Source organism: Plasmopara halstedii (assembly GCF_900000015.1).
Source record: "Plasmopara halstedii genome assembly, contig: Scaffold_3109, whole genome shotgun sequence".
NCBI classification, from domain to species: Eukaryota; Oomycota; class Peronosporomycetes; order Peronosporales; family Peronosporaceae; genus Plasmopara; species Plasmopara halstedii.
The window spans coordinates 863,043-882,520 of record NW_020190012.1 but is presented as its reverse complement, the minus strand read 5'-3'; the positions used below and the strand labels follow the sequence as shown (position 1 = coordinate 882,520).

Sequence of the window (19,478 nt, the reverse complement as noted above, 5' to 3'; positions counted from 1 at the left end):
CCCTCTTTTTTTGTCCTTTTAGTATGATGATTGATTCGTCCTTAACGCATCTGCAGAAATTAACTTGGTTCTATGCTACCACAACCATTTTTCTAAAGCATGGATCGTCTCGATCGACTTGCTGAACGTGTTGCAGCGTCGATCAGGGCTGTCAAGATTGAAGTATAGCTTTTCCTATCTGATAAATTATCCAACATGCATTTTTGAGCTGTGTAGCAAACCCCTCAAGCACAAAATGCATTGTTTAAACTGGTAATTAGCAACATTCATTGACTCATGCGTGATGAACAAAGCCGGCTAAGTCAGTCCAATCCGACGAGACCATTTACACAATGGTTTGTAAACACATCAGATGCGTAAAACATATAGCAGAAAGTGGGTACGGCATATCTATCACATCTTCAAATTCGAAGTATGTTGCGTATGATAGGGTACAGTCTGTCAGGAATGAGACTTGTCTTTGTAAAATTTAATTTTTTAGTTGCGGCAGTCGTCAAATGTTGTTTTCGTAATCTTTAATCGGATCTTAGACGCGTCATCATTTGAATTTGAGATATCCACCCGGTTGCTTTCTTTAATGGTGCGAACCCTATACAGCGTTCGCAAAGCTTGTTTTTGCTGTAGGCCCATCCCATAATGTAGACGGCCACGTTTTTTAGCCTCAGAATGATGATCGCTTGTTTCCTTTTCTGTCGCTAGAAGCAATCTTGTCTCTCTACTATAACTAACTAGCCAATCTTTCCCACGATGTTAGCACGATCTTCTTGTCTATTGTTAATATAGAGATAGTAACATCAAAGAAATGCAGAAGAAATCTAACATAGCGCAAAAACATGTTTCTAATGATTTGAGTTGATGACATTTAACATACCCGTTTAAATGCTCGCATATACTGACCTTGAGCTGTTTTGACTTGAATAGCGATCTTTCAAACTGTAATAGTCCGTATGACAGGAAAATTCCTTATTCACGTTAATCCACATTTAATCTACAACAAACACGATGCTTAATGCACTTGAAACAACTGACGAGGATGAGAACGTCGTAGTCGCGCAGAATGGCGACGTTTCGGATGATGATCCACAGGAGAGTACAGCTGATGAAGATGACGACAAAGATATCGAAGACAATGAAATGGTAAGTGACGAGGACAAGGAGAAGAAGTCCAATAGCGCATCTATTCTGCGCCTCGTGCAGAATCTTCCAGATGCCGAAGCTAGACGTCACGAACACTTTCGCCGTTCACATTTCGAGCGCAGTGCTATCAAGAGAGTAAGTTTAGAAGAGAAACGTACTTGACAGTCAGATTATAAATATGACTGTGTGATGTAGTGTATGGCGCAGGCAATTCTTGAATGCTCATCTACGGACAAGAGGGTTCCTGGCGTCACTAATGTCATGGCAATTGTCATGGCTGGTATGGCAAAGGTCTTTGTGGGTGAGATCACTGCTGAAGCACGACGGATGATGGAAATAAATGGCGACACTGGGCCGATTCCTCCCCGTTATCTTCGTGAAGCACATCGCAAATACTATAAACGCCGGCCACTCGCACGTGGTCGTAATCTACGGCGTTTGTTTCGTTAATATGCCAACACACTTGTCATGCGAAGATATATGTTGTTTCACAAGTCTATTATTCGTTATATGATTCTATCGTGGCTGCTTTTCTTCGGCTAAGAGGCAATCGTTTTCCCGAGGTGAGATACTTTTTGCTTCTAATTCTGTTTCATGGTAAGTGCCAACTCCGCCGTTGCCGTCATGATGAGGTGATGAGAATGAGTTGACACTTTCCTTTATGCCGCGATCGTGGCCAGATAAGGCGAAAATTGGAGACATTGTTGAAGATGGAGACACAGTCTGCACATGTGCTGGAGAACGCGGATAGTAATGCACTTCTTCCTCGGAGTACATGGAAAGCAACGACTGATCCTTCAATATCAGGCTTATCTCTGGAAACGAGGGACGGACATCTGGATTCTGATGCCAGCATGATCGCATTAAGCGAGCTAGTGCAGGCGGGCAATTAATCGGAATTACTGGACGAAGTCCGTTTACCACTGCTGTCATCTGTGCAGACATCAGTCACAACAATGTCATGAGTGTTTGGCCTGACAATTTACGCATAGAATATCGAACATACCAATTGAAATGGGTTCATGCCTTGGTCACCATAGGGCTTACTTCGGGACCAGGTGGAGTATAATAATATAGCAAAGGAATACACATCGCCCTTTGTAGAGCATTGAATGCCGCCCATTGTGGCCATTTCGGGAGCCATATAACTTGGCGTACCAACTTCCGCAGTCATCGTCGTGGCATCGGGCTCAATCAGCCGCGAAAGACCAAAGTCGCAAATATTAACATCATCTGTCTCTGAAATGAGCACGTTGGCTGGCTTTAAGTCGCGATGTACCACGTTTCGGCTGTGTAGAAATCCCATACCGCTTACGATTTGGCTGATCACTTTCATGAATATTCTCTTCTCGAGAGGCCCTTTAGCCGCTGGATTTTCGATCAACCCACTGAGCGATTTTGGGCAAAAATCTGTCACGATGTACAGCACGCGATTGTAATAGCTTACACCGTAGAATCGCACGACATTTGGGTGATGCAAGCGACTTAATATACTAACTTCGCGTCGAAAGAAGCTTTGAAAGTATTCTTGGCCTGTTACGGGACTATACAAGCGTTTTACAGCGACAACCGAGCTTCCTCCACCACTATGCAACAAACTTCGAAACACTTGACCGGATGTCCCGTTACCGACCTCGCGCTGCAGAGAAAGTGTATCGAAAGGGATAAGCCAGTCGCGGCTGTCATTGGAAACAAAGTATTCAAGATCTGCCATGTCGGAAATCTCAACGTACTCAGATTGCGAAAAACTATGTCCTCGATCGAGGAAAGCTCCATGCAACACATGCGGCTGGCGAGCTAAACGACGCATAGTACACATGCAAAAACCTAGTGTTGATAGTGCAATCGTGCCTAGAATTGCCACCATAGCGAATGGAAAATCGTACGACTCACAGCTATCACCACCATAACGTGCATCACATTCGCATACAGCCTCAGTACCTGACATGACACATTGACCATGACCACTGCAAGCCATTTCACTTTCCAAGAATCCCGGACATAGCTGACATGTTGGTCCAATATATCCATCTGCGCAAGTAATACACATATGCTTTCCTTCAAGTTTCCAACCTTCGTGACACAAGCACTGTCCAGTTCCGTTTAATCCGCTAGAACAAATTCCATGACCGCAGTCATGTGGACACGGTGTGCAGTCTTCGCCAAAAAAACCTTCCTCGCAGTCGTAGCAGTCAGTGCGAGAATCCCAGCCATGGTGACAATTGCAATTGCCTGAGCCCCGCAGTCCATCGTCACAGCGTCCTTCACCACATTTCCGACAAGATACGCAAGTCTCGCCATAATATCCACTCATACAGCCGACACAGTTGTTTGAGTCGGACCATCCAATGTCACAAATGCATCGTCCATCGCCATCAACTCCTGAGTTGCAATGTCCGTGAGGGGCACAGATTGGACACGACCGGCAGTGAGTACCAAAGTGCTGCGGTGCACACTGGCACGACATGGATATGGGATTAAAGTCCCATCCGTCGTCACACAGGGAACAGCGACTCTCAGACGTATATCCTTCGTCACAGATACACATTCCATCACCGGAGCTTGTATCATTACAGCGGCCGTGTTCATTACATGTGCGGCATGGTGTGCATGATGGGCCATAAAAGCCATTCTGACACTCGAGACACCGCGATTCCGATGAAAATCCTTCAGAGCACACACATTTCCCATCGCCTAGTAACCCATAATTGCATTCGCCACCATCGCATGGATCACAAGGCTGGCAAGTCGGTCCAAAAAAAGAGCTCATACATTCCATACAGTTGTTATCAGCATCAAAGCCTACAGCACATGAACATCGACCACTTCCCATCACGCCATCATCACAATTACCATGAGGAAAATTGCAGTCTGGGCAGCGTTTACACCTATCGCCAAAGTAACCAGGCAAGCAAGTTGCACATCGAGTATTCGGGTCAAACCCTTCCAAGCAATTGCATTTGCCTGTGCCTGTCAGACCCGAATCACACCGCCCGTCGTTAAGACACGGCTCGCAATTTTGTTTACAGAAGTCGCCAAAGAAGCCGCTTGCGCAATCTTGGCAATCAGGAGCGGCGTACCCATCGCTATATGACCGCAAGAACAAGTTGCAAAAATGTCATTTTTTGCTTATGTTACTATGACCTAATCGGGAAATCTTACGTACACGCATGAGCATGCTCGTGGAGTATAGTCATTCGCAGCACAGCCGCACTTGCCATTTCCAGAACAAGCCGTTAATGAAGCACTGCTCCATCCAGGACAATCTATACACGACAACAAAAAGGTCAGCATCTAAGTGTATCGAATGTATTGAGCAAGATACCGATAGTCTACCTGAATTATCTTGTGCTTCAAGGTAAATATTTATTTCTGCGTAACCAGCAATTGAAACGCCAACCATGGAGCACACAGGATGAACTTCATGAGGACCTTTCCATTCAAATTGAATCGAAATCGGCAGTTCGTCACTAGTAATTTCTGAAATTATGGACTTTCGTCCGTCCGGACCAATATTTCCATTGCCCCAAGGCGAAAAAATATTGAACATATCATTGCAATGCGGATAATTTGCTACCAAATACGCTCGAGATGGATGTACCGGGGCCTGAAGCATCTCGACACCATTCACAAGCATGCTTTCTACTGCTCCACGACCTCCAGCAGGCGATTCCCAGTCAATTTGCATCACAGCAACCGATAAGTCTGCCTGTAGAAAAAAGGATATATTAATGTCGATGAAATCATCAGATATAGAGTCCAAAACGACATGATAAGTACCTTGCACACTGTCTGTTGGGTTAAATTAAGTCCATTAAACTCCACAGGCTCCAAAGTTGAAAACGGACAAGTGTTGTTCATCCAACTTAAACAACGTGCAATGACTTGTGTATGCTGCGTCAGTGCGTCGACTCCAAGCAACGGCATCATGATTATTCCAATCCAAACAGCAGATATATAGACCACCCAGCTTCTAAATCTTCTGAATCGCCTGTCTAGCCTAGAGATATATACGATCTGCTCTAATTTTCTGTGATTTTGTCGCATCAATAAGCTTTTCTTTCTGGTATTGTAGACTGACTCATTGCACGAATTTCGCCGTCTCACAGGCCAACAGTCCAAGTATTGATGAACTTGTCGATTATTTAGTGTGCAAAATGAAGCGTGAGAATCAAATGATCGCTGATATCTATCTACAAAGTTTTGCTTCGTCCGTCGATGGCGTCGCATACTGCTGACCGGCCGGGCGTGTAGCCCATCCATTGACTGGCGCGCACTTGTTAACTTGCACTAAGCAATGCTCAGGAAATTAAACACGTTTCGAATAAAAAGGTGATCGCTCCGGGTGCGGACGAAAAGAGGCGTAAGATGCTGCACGTGAAGCGGTAAGAAGAGTAATTCGATGCACTTCTTTGTTGGATTAAGTATTAATTTTACACAAATGTTGCATATCGGTTTTAACAAGTTTATTTAGTTCTACAGAAAAAGGTATTTTCTTACGCTCGAAAAAAGTTCTTGTAAAGTTTTTTTTAGGTGGTAGAAACGCGTTTATTGTCCAACGTCTTGACTGCTCATCACTAATCGAATGAGCTTCTACCACGCTGTCGTGTCATGAGCTCAGATCATTGATGAAAATGGCAACATTAATGCGTTAGCGATTTTTGACGTTTCTAAACTTAAATTTTGTCATTCTATAAGATATCACCATATAAATTTCATGTTATTTATACCTTTGATGGAAATTTAGAGTACTGGAACGTTCTTGAAAACATCTGATGCATGTGCAACTTCAAAATGGGTATTATGTCTAGAAAAACTCATTTGAGCGCAAATTATAGCACTAATTAATGTGAAGCGACGATGCTACGGTAAGTTCGCCCCCCCGAAAGTGCAATTGAGTCGACAAGTCGAACGAGGCGCATAAGACCTTCCACTTGCGACGCATTTCGTGGCTCCGTAGTGTCCGTAGAGCATGTCCTTATTGATTCCAGAAGAGAGTTTAAGAGCTTTGTCAAGACAATCTCACTCACGGCAGTTGGATACAAATCGTGAGGGTGAAGAGCTTTGACTTGCGCTGATTTATCTGTATTCCACACGCCTTGCAATTTCTCTAAAAGCTGTTTGTCAATCCATCGATGCGAAGCTGCATCTACTAGCGCTTGATTGTCAATACCCCCAGCGTTTACTCGCGAAGTTTTTTTGCGAATTTTAGCAAGAATTGTATCTCGATGATGTATTGTAGATTCGGATAGTTGTGGTGCTGAGTCGGGTAAACGCATCGATAATGCTTTTGTCTCACTATCAAGTAGCCGTAATATTCTTTTTGCCTGCAAGTACTTATTTAAAATTAAATCCTGATTTTTTAAACAGCGCAGTCATATAAATCTCGACAACTTTACCTGCTTCACCCGGCAGTAGATCGGAATCACCGACGATAATGTAGGTGCTTTAGCTATCTGCTCAAATTGGAGCGACTCCAACTTGACCTTCGTGAGCACAAATTCATGCAATTTTTGATATGCGTGCTGAAGGCTTGCCATCTGACAAGGAAACGATGTTTGAATACGAGCAACTGGTATTTCATGACGCCCAAGCTTGTGCTTTTGGTTCACGACAAATTGTCGTCTTGCAGGACTCAACGACAAGTATTCGTTCATCTTACAGCAAAATGCAAATCGCATCGATGATTCGCGCTCCTTTTCTTGGAGATCATGCAGCTGTTTTTCTAAAGCTTTCAACTCGCGTGGATATATCAGTCGAGCTCTCGGCCGGGTCTCCGGTAGCTGCCTTATCCGCTGGACCGATTGAGTTGCCTTTGCAATCGCCAAAATGTTCTGTAATTGCTCTCTGGAGTGTGATTCCGCTTTCCTTTTTTCGTTGCTGCTGTCGCCATTAGCCGCATGTTCCGTTCGAATTTGACGCGCACGCTGAATAGCGTCTTGAATCGACTGCTCCACAGCCACCATCTCGGTTTGTCGCAATGCTTTTTCCTCACAGTGTGCGGTATCCAACTCTTGAATATAATTGCAAATACTTTGGAGCCTCTCGCATTGTTGTCTTAGTAATGTAGTCCGAAATCGCAAGTCGGTCTCGATGCTAACGAACGTGCGCGACAGATCATCGGCGAGTGCATCCCAATACGCCATAAAATTGGAAATCACCTTAGATTACTCTTTTTCTCACTCCTGTTCTCTGTACCTGATATATTGATAGCACTAATATATATGAGAACAGGCGATTTTTTACAAAACCTGGGGCACAAAGTATAAATACGGTAGAATCTGTCTAAATCAAACCTGTTTGATTTTAAACCCTCTCTAAATTGAACAAGAGATATGGACCCATGTTAGGCACAGGAGAACCTGTCTAAATTAAACTTGTTTGATTTAAAAACCGCTCTGCATTAAACACTGTCCCCCAGTCCCAACATGTTTAATTTAGACAGGTTTTACTGTATTCGCATCATAGATTTTGATATATTTGAACTTGTGTATTATGTTGTCATTGCCGCAATCGTGCAGAGGGCAGATTATAACGAAGCGGAGACATATTAATTAAATACTCTCCAAATTTTATACTGCTCTTGTTTCTTAGGTATATTTGTAGTACATACTTACTTTCTTAGTAAGATACCCACAATAAAATAGTAATAACTTCTACATGTTAAAAGTTGAAATTTGCAAAAAAACTTTACTTTATCTTAAAGATCTATTTCACTATCTAAGTTCATGCTAGATCGAGCAGCATGTCGAAGTACTCATCAGAAATTTCTCGGATACGCTTGTTCCAGTGAGAAGTAACATTCGTATGCAGCGCAGACGCGATCTTTTCGCGAAGGATTCGGTCACGCGACAAATACATACTCATGAGCTGGAAGTTTCCACACATGAGGCACGCCTCTTGAGCCACAAGAAAATGCATCGATTGAATACAAGCTTCCATACGCGTGAAAGTAGAGCGTATGACGTCAGCAGGCAACATGAGGCCAAGCACCATAAACTGTGTCAGTAAACCAATTGTAAATCGCACAAAGAATAATTGCAACTGCACATTGCGCTGTGGCCATTTGAGCATCATCCAGCGCAGAAAATTCTCTCCGTGCTTGGGAAAAAAGAACGTCATTCGATTTAGTAGCTCTCCCATTGCGCGGTAAGTCGTGGCCTCAGCAGATTCGCTACATTCCGCATACTTTTCAAGCTGGTTGCGATTTGCATCAGAGATTCCATTCCCTCCCGGTGAGCTACGAACAAGTAAGCGGATTGCACGAGTTATCTGACTACACATATCACTAATAGCATCACGAACTTCGATATCAGTGCTGCCGAACACATCGACATTGTATCGCGCATCCCGTTCGATGATATCCATTGCTGCATTTAAAAATGCAAGCATACCTTTTACGGTAATAAGTTCCTTGCCGTCACTGCCCGGATCTAGATTTATTAGACTTTGGTGCTCGTAAATCGCCAGTGAAGTTGCCGTTGCAGCAGCCAAAATACAAGGACGTAGAGCTGAAATCATGCGGAAGATCGCACTGATGACTGCAAATCGATCGTATTGAGCTCGAAGATCCAGTTTTACCATAACCAGCATCTCTCGTGCAATCCATTGTGGCGTAATTAACATCCTCTGAAGAGTCTCTGCAGTAGATCCACGTGCTAGCATCTGCTGTATCAAGGTGAAGGAATTAAATAGCATTTTCGTAAGCGCGGCCTGAAATTGTAATAAATCAACGTCTAGGACGCTAGATTTTGGTTTGAAAGCTGGAGTGCCAATATCTTCGTCTTCATCAAAATGAAAAACATCTTCATGCTGAGCACCACCGAGAAAAAGAAGATTTAGTTCTTGCGTGACTTCAATGTCGGGAAAGAGCAGACACATAAGCTCAAGCACTACTTCGTCGATACTGAGAACGTCTACCATGCGCTTAGTCTCGTGTTTGCGACGCCCTACGCGGCGCTTCATCTTGCGCTTTGGGGTGCTATCAGCAATCGATTTCGAGGCTAATTCTAGCTCATCAAAGTTGTCGTGGCTGAGTAATTCACCCGATTCGTTAAAGATACGCGCGCTTTCGAAGAGAGTCATGGGTCGTATCTCACGTCTGTTTTCGTCTTGCATTCCGATGTACGCAATTGACGGTGCTGAAGATGCGAACGTTTGCAAGTCCATGGTTTCTGCTACAGAAGTCCATGATGGTGGCCATGACGTTGCAGACGGTCCCGATCGACTAAGTTGCGATGCACGATTGGTCGATGCAGTCACCTGGTGCGGCAGTTGATCGGAATAGCTACTGTGTGTGTTTTTGGCAGGCTGAGGTAACCATACATCTACCTCATGACGTTTGGAGTTTGCGCGTCGCTGGTGATGACCGTGATGCTTAAAACGTGGCTCAGCCCGATTTTCGGTCATTCGTCGGCCAGCGTCACGGTGGTGATGCTTTAGCTTGCGCTGTAGCTTCCAGTCCGTGTCCTCGAGAACATGCGATGGCAATGCAAATGAAGTATTGGTGACAGGCATAGCAGATTGTGCTTTAGACTACGTAACCACGAGGCAGAGGAATCGCAAGGGGTACTGCTGACTTTAAAGAAAACGGCAGAATGACGACGTCTGGTGGAATCTATTCGGATTTGGTCGCTTTTATTTAATATTTGTATAGAACGAGCCAGCATGTCCGTTTTGTATATGACGTAAATGATAAGTGCATGAACTTTGCTGCGAATCTACGGATTCTTGTCAGCCGAAAAAGATACAGTATCCGACAAGTCTATAGATTGTATTGAACAATATCTTCTTACGACGTGATTCTATTGAAAGACGTAAGTTTGAGACAGATTGTAAAAATTTGACAATTAACGCAGCATATTCTCCTGGTTCAGCTGGCGACGTCGTGGCTTTTCGCCGTTTCATGGTACGTATTAGATATTTTTGTCTAAATTCTGGTACGTTTTGGTAGTAGCGTCGCTCGGAAAACACATGTAGCTTTGTTACTATTTTGATATTGTATGGCTCCATCATCGACTTACATGCTTTAAATGTGGTGACACTTTTAAGCACTTCATGCCACTTTTAATGTATAGGTTATGCCAGAAAATGATCGTTTTTAGGCTTGAGCATCCACGAAATAGTAAGAGTCTCTTTCTCAATGATGACGTCACAGCTAGGGTGGTACCAATGTAACTAATTGAATTGGAATTATTTAAGTTGGCTATCAGTTGAGTCCGATGTCTCTTTAGATGTCTTAGAATCGACGTCTAGCTAGCTACGTGCTGGTTTATAGCACTTTTGACTCTTTTCGTCATTGAGGATATTTGTTGACAGATCCAATTGTCACTGTTGATTTGCGAACACATTTGACGCAAAGCACATGGAAACACATTTGTTGAACTAAATTCACAAGCAAATGAATACACTTACTATGAACAAAAGGCCCAAAATGTACAGTATGCCAATACTTGCCATCTCATATAAGCACATTTGCTGAACGACATGAAGAAACAGATCACCCCATATGTTCTTCTCTATACCACTTTCAGATCAATTTGGTCATTGCGTCCATCTGGTGCTTCTTTTCATGCAACATGAAATTATCATGAGGTTGTCGTGTCGATGTTAATTATTGAATGAACGACATTGTAAAGTGGCAAGTGGACGAGCAAGATTACTGACAGATTTCACGAAAACTTTCTTCGCTTTAATATTTTCCTTTCTGTCCGGATCAAGTTAAGCTTAAGAATTTGAATTTTGTACAATGGAAACGCGCGACGTACCAAGAGTTGATACTAAACTTATATAATTCTGTTTTGTCCAAACCTGACACTAAAATAAGCTCAAATTCCACACTGCAATGTAAATCTTATAAATATAATGTTTACAGGAAAACTTAATTTCACAAAGAATGATTTTATAAAATTTATGCATGTTCACAATCTACAAATATTCCTATAAATAATCTGAATATTTGTGGGTCAATTCCTAAGGAAATTAGGCATCGAGCTCAGAGCTGTTTTGAAGTCTTTAGAGAGAACTAAAAGTTCAGGGCAACTTGATGAGGCGCAATCTAACATAATGGCAAACAATTTTAGAGTATACACCCACATACTCGGTTTAGTATTATGTGAAGATCATTTCTGTACAGCAAAGTCGCCCTCTTGTCGCACATAGGGCAGCTTAGCAGCAACAATAATGTCAAAGCAGCTTAGTGGAAGGCCACTAGCTGCTTGTTTGAGTGCTCTCGACCTTCAGATAGCTTGTCTTGCAGATTAATGGTGACTTTATCATCAACACACTGTCAGAGCAATCAGGACAGCCACAAATTGCCTTCGGCGCCGATTGATCCGAGCTCGTGTTCGTAATGCACAGAAGCAGTCGGAACTATCCGTGTTGAGGTCCAAAATGCTACAGACTGTCATATTCTTCGACCTTTACCGACACTTCAGATAAATTAGCACAGTATAATGTGCCAGTTTTACCGAGACTATCTGAGTTACTTGCTCTCACTCGAATCATCAAAAAAACTGCCACGCGTCCGAGTAAGTTCCTGTAGACACGCGAATTCCTCTGGCACGAGGGGCGCTCACCCCCTGACACTTTACCTTGCGAACTACGAGCAGCCTACCTTTGCACTATACTCCTACAAATCCTCCAAAGTTATCCAGGGTCAAGTCCCTATAGCGCGTGACTTTTAGCTTTACTTCAGAGAGCTCAGTCCCGCTGGTCACTAGCGCGTGGCTATAGTAATCGACTTCACGAGCCCTCATTGAGCTAAAGTACACCCTTTTTGCTCGTGTCGATGGCTATAGCCGAGGCGTATTCTGTACTCTTATTATAATACATAGCCTTGGCACATTTTAATTCATCCGTAATCAACATCATGGCTGCTAATGTGGGCACCCTATGTCCTTCGAATCGTTCTAATTACAGTGCATTCCCTATCGCAATCTGCATCGCCTTCTTCAAGTCAAGACCTGCACCTGGAGGAGTTACATTTGGGTTGGAACACGCTGGCCAGTTTCATAATCTGCGGTTATGTACATTTTTATAGAACGTAGCAGAAAAACCGCCGGACACGTTGCTTTGTCCTTTTTTCAATCAAGCATGGTGTAAAAGACTCAATGTCTTTCATTGGCGATCATGCAAACTTAATAGCAGAATAAGCCTCATGAAGTCAGAATCGGAGGTCACCTGTCATACCTTCATAAAGGTGAGGAACGTCAACCTCAACGACTCCGATTGTACTGAACTGATCTCAAACATGTTGGTCCTCAGTGGTCCTAAACGTGGCGAATACCTTGCTCAATCGACTCATTTGGCCGGCGCCGATGTTTGCAAGCTTTCAAATGTATACAGCCCCAAACATACTCATCGTCTTACTAGCGAAAATATACGGAAAGTCATTTTGATAGATGATTCCAACTCTTTCTACTTGATTTCATTATTTGTAGTAGTCACCTTGCCGACGTGAGCGCGGAATTGATACCATGAGTAGCTAGCCGCTAACATTGCACTTTCAAGAAGCATTTAAGGAGTGTGTATCTTAAAAAGCACACAATTCAAAGTTATCATAGATCAGAAATGAGGAAAATCCCAATTGTTTCAGCTGATGTGCTTGATAATGTACATATTCGTCAGCTAGTGATAAATGTAGTCACAACGTAGTGTCAATGCTTTGTTAAGTTACCATGAACCTTGTCGTTACTGAGCCATATTGTCCTCATCAGTTCCAGAAATTCTAGCTTAGTACAATAATTATGATCTGTACGTACACTATGTAACGGTACGTACACGCTACGCTTTCACCAATCTATGGGCCAAGTTTAAGACTCACACTTGGTTTGTCTTTAGACATCGCGCATAAGTATACGCTCAAAATCTATCCAATACCCTTACTTTACCACTTGCACCCTACAACTCCACTGTTATGAGCCATATCCGCATGATGATTTATCTTCGTAGCGTGTTTATGTGGCTTAATTACCCATAAGAACGTCGCGGCCGACGATGTTTGAGCCATTCTTGGCGAGGAGGTCAAGAATTTTTCCGATGATATCGGTCATAGTTACTCCTTATATCTCAAACCGACACATTTTTATTCAGCGAGGGTTACACGGCAGCTCTGGATACTAAGAAAAATTCAGTCATTACGCCCCGCTACTTTTGTGCACGATATGCTGAATCCATGCGTGAACTCTAAGGGGAAACTATCTACACACCCCGCCATAGAGCCAACGACAATGTTCTCTTCATCGATAAACTGAACATGACTCAGCAATCCGAGCTTGCCAGTCAGTTGCAGTGGATTTCGCAAATTGAATCATGCCCTGGAGGTAGATTTTATCCAGCACCTTTTTCTAACCTCGCAAGACTATGCGTGCTGGTCTTCCGCTCAAACAGGGAGCTAGAAGAGCGCCGCCTGGTCTTACAGATCGCTGATTATCCGGAGTATCGCCTGCGTCTGGATCAGTAGCAGTCGGAAAGATTCGTGCTTTACACGAAGGCCGTACCTTAGGTACTTAATGCAAAGTGCCGACGATCTATGTTCTTAACAAATACACTGGGTGAGGGTGACATGTCGCTTTACCCACCTTATAGCTTCACATTGCAGTTTCAGTGTGGCAGACGTTCGACTGATGCGTTGTTCAATGCTTGGCTTTGCAACGTACAAATCATGGCGTAGGTGTCTAGGTAACGAATCATCACATCAAGTTATTGTTGCCAAAAGCCCTCCTCATCTCCTTGAGCCTGCTGATACAGCTACCGATCGACTCTCAAACTTGAAACATGGCCGGGCCTAACCCGTGGCAAAAACCGCATTGTGCTGCTACTTTTTTGCAATCTCTTCGAAGTTTAAAAATATCTTGATCTTTTTTTCGCTACGATTGTTAGTGGCGGGTTGTAGCTCGGTCTTACATATTTCTGACATTGAAATTAATGGCACCCAATTCGGCCTATTACCCGAATCATATTCATTTTGTCCGTATATATCTGGCTTCTCCATGTTGTTTTTGTTTATGTTAGCTCTTAGCCATTGCTTTGCGTACCTTGCGTACCTTGCGCATGATGTTTAATCATGTTTTGATAAATCCGAAAGTTGCTACGAAGTTTAGCCAGGCATTTGTCAACTGGATCCTACCAAGCCCCCCTCTCGAACCACAATTGCAGCCACTTCTTGGAATCATCAAATGAGCATATTGCAAACCAATTCATCGAAAAAAGCCGGTAAAGTCATTACGGATATCTACTTTGATATTTAACTTAAAGATGACAAGTGAGAATAATTTGCTCTAGCACATCGATCTCTTTGCGTCAATATCCGGATGACATCCTTTATGATACGACAAACGCGTCTCAGCTGGTCATTCCTGTGCGAATGGTGATAAGTGGACGGAACAAATCGAGCGCCTAATATCTTAGAAGTTCGGCAGTATAGATTTATGGGAAGGGCAGAGGTAGAAGTGATGTGTGCTTGCGTGTGCAAATGCAGAATTGAGTGTATTAATGCTAGGCGCGCTAGCACGCAATTGTGTGAGCCCACGCGCAACTGCCTTGCGGGCCACACAATATACTAAACCTAAGTTTAGTTACCAACCCATCCTAAGGAATGTGGAGCACTCTAATTCAGTCTTTGCGCAAACCGAAGATAAGCACACACTTTAATACGCAGACATATGCAGTCTTAACCATAAAGGTTGAGCACGCACTAACCATCCTTAGTGGGAATTGAACTCACAACTTTGCGTCTAACATAATGATGTCAAACCACTTAGGCCAGTCACCATAACTTATAAGTTAGTGCAAGCATTGGAATTTGCAGCATAACTAACGAGAAATTCTTCCCTGTCAGCTTACGAATTGCTATTCGATACAATGCATGTTGGCAAATAACTTTGTAAAAATCAGCTCGGCGGCGTCCATTTATGCTGCTGAGATTAGCAAAGCAAGCTTATTTACTAAGTCGACTACAATTTCAAGTTTTATGAACACGTTTTTTTGAGATCAATATGTTGTCTATACTGATGCAGTGCTAACGCTATGTCGGATCGGCAAGCTAGCGTGGATGCAGCGCTTAACTCGCTGATGCTATTCGCACGCGCGCACAAACGTGCCTTACAGATGGGACTCATTACATAGTGCTACGTATGCACTTTTCCAAGGTGATCAGCGACCCAACGGGGTATCATGTGCCTTGTACAGTATTCTGATCTTGGAGTCACGGTACTACTATACGCCATGTGTTGTGTGGATTAGTGCTGTAGCCTGTAGAAAAGGCATACGGTGCAGCCATGCAACAACGCGCTTGGATAATGCGGTGTTTGAGTCTGAGTCTGATCTTTCCTCCTTTTTAATACTGCAGCAACTCAACACTACTTGCATTTGACCCGTTTGCGGTACTTGTCGCCTTAGCTAAATCATCATCAGGACAGGCGATAGGCTGTAGTCTGGACGACACAAGGGCTTTCCTTCAAACCTTTAAGGAAAACCGACTTTTATGCGTATATTCGGTAAAAGTGGTGACCATCTATCCATATTCCTAGAAATAGATTCCGACGACGTCGCTTTTAGCGCCAACGCTTGATCTTTGCAGATCTTAAATGACAAGAGTCAGGCACGTTTACCCTGAACTTGACACTATGATACTTCATTAATAATATTAAAAATTGCGCCTTGCAATGAGCTGGATAATCCTTCTAGCCGCCTTTTGTTGACGGGACTCAAACGCAGTTACGCGGTCATGCCCATTGGCTTTTGCGTCAAAATTTACTAAGCCCATGGCAATGGACAGTTCGTCACAGATAACATGAAAACGCCGGTCGCTTTTATTTCCGTTTTCGTCACTCGCTATGCTCGTTTCCGTTGCGGTTTTGACTCCTCTTGTCCTGCGGTGGTGTGAAGGTTAGGTTCTTGCAATAATTCCATATCTGGTATTGGTTATCCTCTTCTTCATCTTTATCCATTCAAGCATCTTCGTCTATATGCTTTCGCGAATCCTCTCAAATTTTGCGTTGCCGTGAACACATGAGACTCTGGCAGTCGCTCATTACGCATGTACAAATATATATTGAGACTACTACGGGTTATGTGGGCATCAGATCAACTGGATATCTTTTCTTTACATCATGATATTCTCTCAACAAAAAATCTAAAGATCCGTAGGATCCTTGAGATTTGCTGTTCCAATCGTTTTGTACTCTGTGCTCTGCGAGCATGTACTCAATTGTTACAGCTGAAGAGCGCATCTCTTCCATTTGTATCCACCGCACTCTTACCATCTTGCAAATCTTTATCTGCAACAACTCTTTGGTTTTAACGAGGATATTTTTAAAAGTCTACACATTATCGTCTCTATTTCAGTATCGACAAATTCTGGAGACTGCGATATACTCCATTTTTGTTTCAGCATGAATGCTTTTTAAAAATCGCGAAAATGTTCAAAGTTTTTTAACTTCGCTCAAGTCCACTTCACATTGCCGCTTCCACTTTCCAACTCTACTCAAGGCACCCGACAAAAACTTTGCTCACCCAGTCAGACAAAAAACGCATGGTCAGTACCGAAGCTATACCAGCTTAGGCCAATCTTAATTTAAATGCCATTGTTGCTGACAGCCAACAACCTTGGGCTGTGAGCTTCCTCGCTTTTTTAGAGAGAGTTGCTTTTTAGGCTGGGCCCCCTTGATGTCGATCTGTGAGGGTTAACTTTCCTATATTCTGCCCTGCGCATTTTGAGAATCGACATTTTCATCAAAGGAACAGTGGATCGAACCTGCATAGGAGCCCACACCTCACACCTCTCTACCGAGAGAGAAGAGACTATGCATGAAACATATGTTTGATATGTAACATCTGCAAGCTCCACGCTGTTCTACAAAGGTAGTTCTTTCTCCTGAACATGGCTGATGTCCGTCGACTTAGATGAGGTCAGAAAGTATACACCCATTTTTTAACTTTTAATTCTTGCGGCACTAAATCGCGCTGTCGATCATTGGATGATGTTGAATGGCACGGAAGATTTCAGTGCGAGCCGCAAATATGTGGAGATTCGAAATGACGGTAGTAACTGTCACCGCCCATGAAGGAAGTCCACCGCCTCTACTGCAACTAGATATCGTATCTCTTAAACATATCCCGCTCATTTACGCCTTCGTTGCTGATTGAGCAAGAATTGAAGACACCTGGTAAGGAGATGCAATCAACCACTACGCATGTCATCTTAAGCATTTCCACGTCGGAATAGCCCCTTTTCACCTATTGATTGTACATAATCTCAATTCTTGCGCGCGGCCTTATATCTTAGAGACTGCTATCTGGATCTGCTTTTGTTCCGTCTGCAGCATATCCGAAGTAATGGTCATCTCATTCACCCAGCCAGCGACAAATCGTATTTGTCCTTGCCCTCGGAGGACTTGAATCTTATCTTAAGCACTCTCACGGAAGAAACCGATTTTGCTTCCACCAAAGCCAGAGTAACGCAATTCTTGATGAATAGTTCAAGAGCGCAATCTCAGTGCTGGAGCCTCTATGGGAGCGATTACTGATTGCGGCCTTTAGTGCGTTGTACATAGTGGCACGACACCCGGGTTGGCTGTGGTATTATACAGCACAGCATAATTTTTATGGCAAATTACGTGGCTTCAAATTGTTCAAGGAGCTGCACACTCTTATAAGCTAGATACTACGATCAGGTATGGCGAAAGTCTTAGCTGTTTCGCCCGAGTAGCTCCTGTTGACACCAAGGTGCTGCCTAGCAGCTTAGAGGTCACTCAGCTAAACTGAGACTCGTCCCCTCTGCTGCGCTAACACATCCCAATCTCGCAAGACCCTTGTGAATTAACGCTTAAGCCAGAAGTTTATATACGCGGATGGTTTTCTTGATGGCTGACTTTGTGTAGAGTATCTCTATAAATCTGAGGCTGAGCTACAATACCTCTAATGATTGAATGTTGCCCAATAATTTCTCCACTTCTTGGCACGTAAAAATTAGCTAAGAAAGCCAGCCGGAATTTCAGAGCCTTTCACGCTTAAACGTTGTCCAAGAATATCTTCATTCTGTGACACGTAAATATTGCTTAGACTACATGCGGTAAGCTTATATCAGGGGTGCAAAGACTCGCGATATTTGTCTTTTGTATACCCCCCAGCTTGATTCTTATTATTGTGACCACACATAGTGCTTATTTGTGTCCGACCTCTAAGCTTAGAATTTGTTAGCGCGATGCATTGACCCTAAGTTTGATGTAGTGCCGAGTCGATAGCCATTTTAACTTGTCGTGTTTAGTCAGTTAGAGGCTCTCGGTTCGACCGGGATGGCACGTACCCATTCACTATCCCTTTGATACCGCGGACATTGAAAGTCAACAGCAACTCTGTTGCAGAGGCAGTGTTTGCTTACCGCTAATCACTGCACCGAAGGAACCTTTGCTTGACACTGGCGTGATCTTGGCAGTTAATAAGTCTAGTAGTCGTCGCACTGCGCGAGCTGCTCCAGCGCCCCTTAATTTAAAAATCACTGAAGATCTCCTTTTGAGCAGCGTTTCCTTCAGCACTGGCATCGTTGCAGCTATCAGGCTCAATATTGGTCTCTCATGTCGATCCGATGTCGTCTCCATGCGGTATACATGATTCACAAGGCCAGTTAGTAGCTGTGAAAGCTTAATCTTTAGTATTGACTGCAATACGTTTTTTTTGTTTGACTTCGCGATCTCCATCAATTTTGAAGTCTTACCATCATCGGCATGTTTTTCCCACTGAAGAAAGCCGGCGTATGACAGATAAGTATGGCGATCTGTGCTTTGATAATGCAGAAGTGAAATATAATGTCAAAGTTTGCTACCGAATCAATACTGTTGCGAATGAAACGAAAACGAAGCATACTAGCTATAGTTTGTGCGAAACAATCCACGCATGACAATCAGATAGTAATTTCTGTCTCTTACGATCGGGTCCTGCGTCGTGATCCACCCACACGCTGGTGCTGTTTATCATTCTTGATCTTTAAACTGGCTCGGGTCGGCGGGCAACTACCCAAGGTCAAGTCTTTGGGTCAAACTGATCCTTACAACTTCTTCGTGAATATAAATATTTGTTAGTTCATACACGATTATTTAAACAAGAGTGCTTCTATACTTGGTACACGAAACACTCTACACGTAACATAAAGCTTTTAAGTGTTTATAAGTATTTAAAAATATAATCTAGGTCGGCTTAATGCGGTGGCTGATACGCTCTTGCGTCGCCCAAGCTATAAGTTATTGCATGCACGATGTTGACCTCGCGCATTGATGAGGCGATTCATACTATCGTATTAGTTAGAAGCAGTGTTTGCTGCATTACTGAAAGCTTTGAAATAA

The 19,478-nt window shown here is 43.3% G+C and overlaps 5 protein-coding genes across 5 annotated transcripts; 2 read left to right on the top strand and 3 right to left on the bottom strand.

Moving 5' to 3' along the window:
- Positions 1-1,002: 1,002 nt before the first annotated feature.
- PHALS_07509 (transcription initiation factor tfiid subunit 11) lies at positions 1,003-1,587 on the top strand (the record flags this gene model as incomplete). Its single annotated transcript, XM_024720987.1, has 2 exons — positions 1,003-1,272; positions 1,333-1,587. The coding sequence occupies 2 exons, from the start codon at positions 1,003-1,005 to the stop codon at positions 1,585-1,587; spliced, it is 525 nt and encodes a 174-aa protein (XP_024586132.1).
- Positions 1,588-1,653: 66 nt separating this feature from the next.
- On the bottom strand, positions 1,654-5,064 carry PHALS_07508 (protein kinase; the record flags this gene model as incomplete). The annotated part of the gene is made up of 5 exons (XM_024720986.1): positions 1,654-2,070; positions 2,144-4,223; positions 4,304-4,403; positions 4,474-4,846; positions 4,918-5,064. 5 exons carry the CDS (start codon positions 5,062-5,064, stop codon positions 1,654-1,656), a joined length of 3,117 nt encoding a protein of 1,038 aa, XP_024586131.1.
- A 917-nt stretch (positions 5,065-5,981) lies between these two features.
- PHALS_07507 (uncharacterized protein) lies at positions 5,982-7,283 on the bottom strand (the record flags this gene model as incomplete). Its single annotated transcript, XM_024720985.1, has 2 exons — positions 5,982-6,464; positions 6,537-7,283. The coding sequence occupies 2 exons, from the start codon at positions 7,281-7,283 to the stop codon at positions 5,982-5,984; spliced, it is 1,230 nt and encodes a 409-aa protein (XP_024586130.1).
- Positions 7,284-7,863: 580 nt separating this feature from the next.
- Positions 7,864-9,654, bottom strand: PHALS_07506 (transposon expressed; the record flags this gene model as incomplete). The annotated part of the gene is made up of 1 exon (XM_024720984.1): positions 7,864-9,654. One exon carries the CDS (start codon positions 9,652-9,654, stop codon positions 7,864-7,866), a length of 1,791 nt encoding a protein of 596 aa, XP_024586129.1.
- Positions 9,655-17,127: 7,473 nt separating this feature from the next.
- On the top strand, positions 17,128-17,365 carry PHALS_07505 (uncharacterized protein; the record flags this gene model as incomplete). The annotated part of the gene is made up of 2 exons (XM_024720983.1): positions 17,128-17,238; positions 17,300-17,365. 2 exons carry the CDS (start codon positions 17,128-17,130, stop codon positions 17,363-17,365), a joined length of 177 nt encoding a protein of 58 aa, XP_024586128.1.
- Between the last annotated feature and the right edge of the window lie 2,113 nt (positions 17,366-19,478).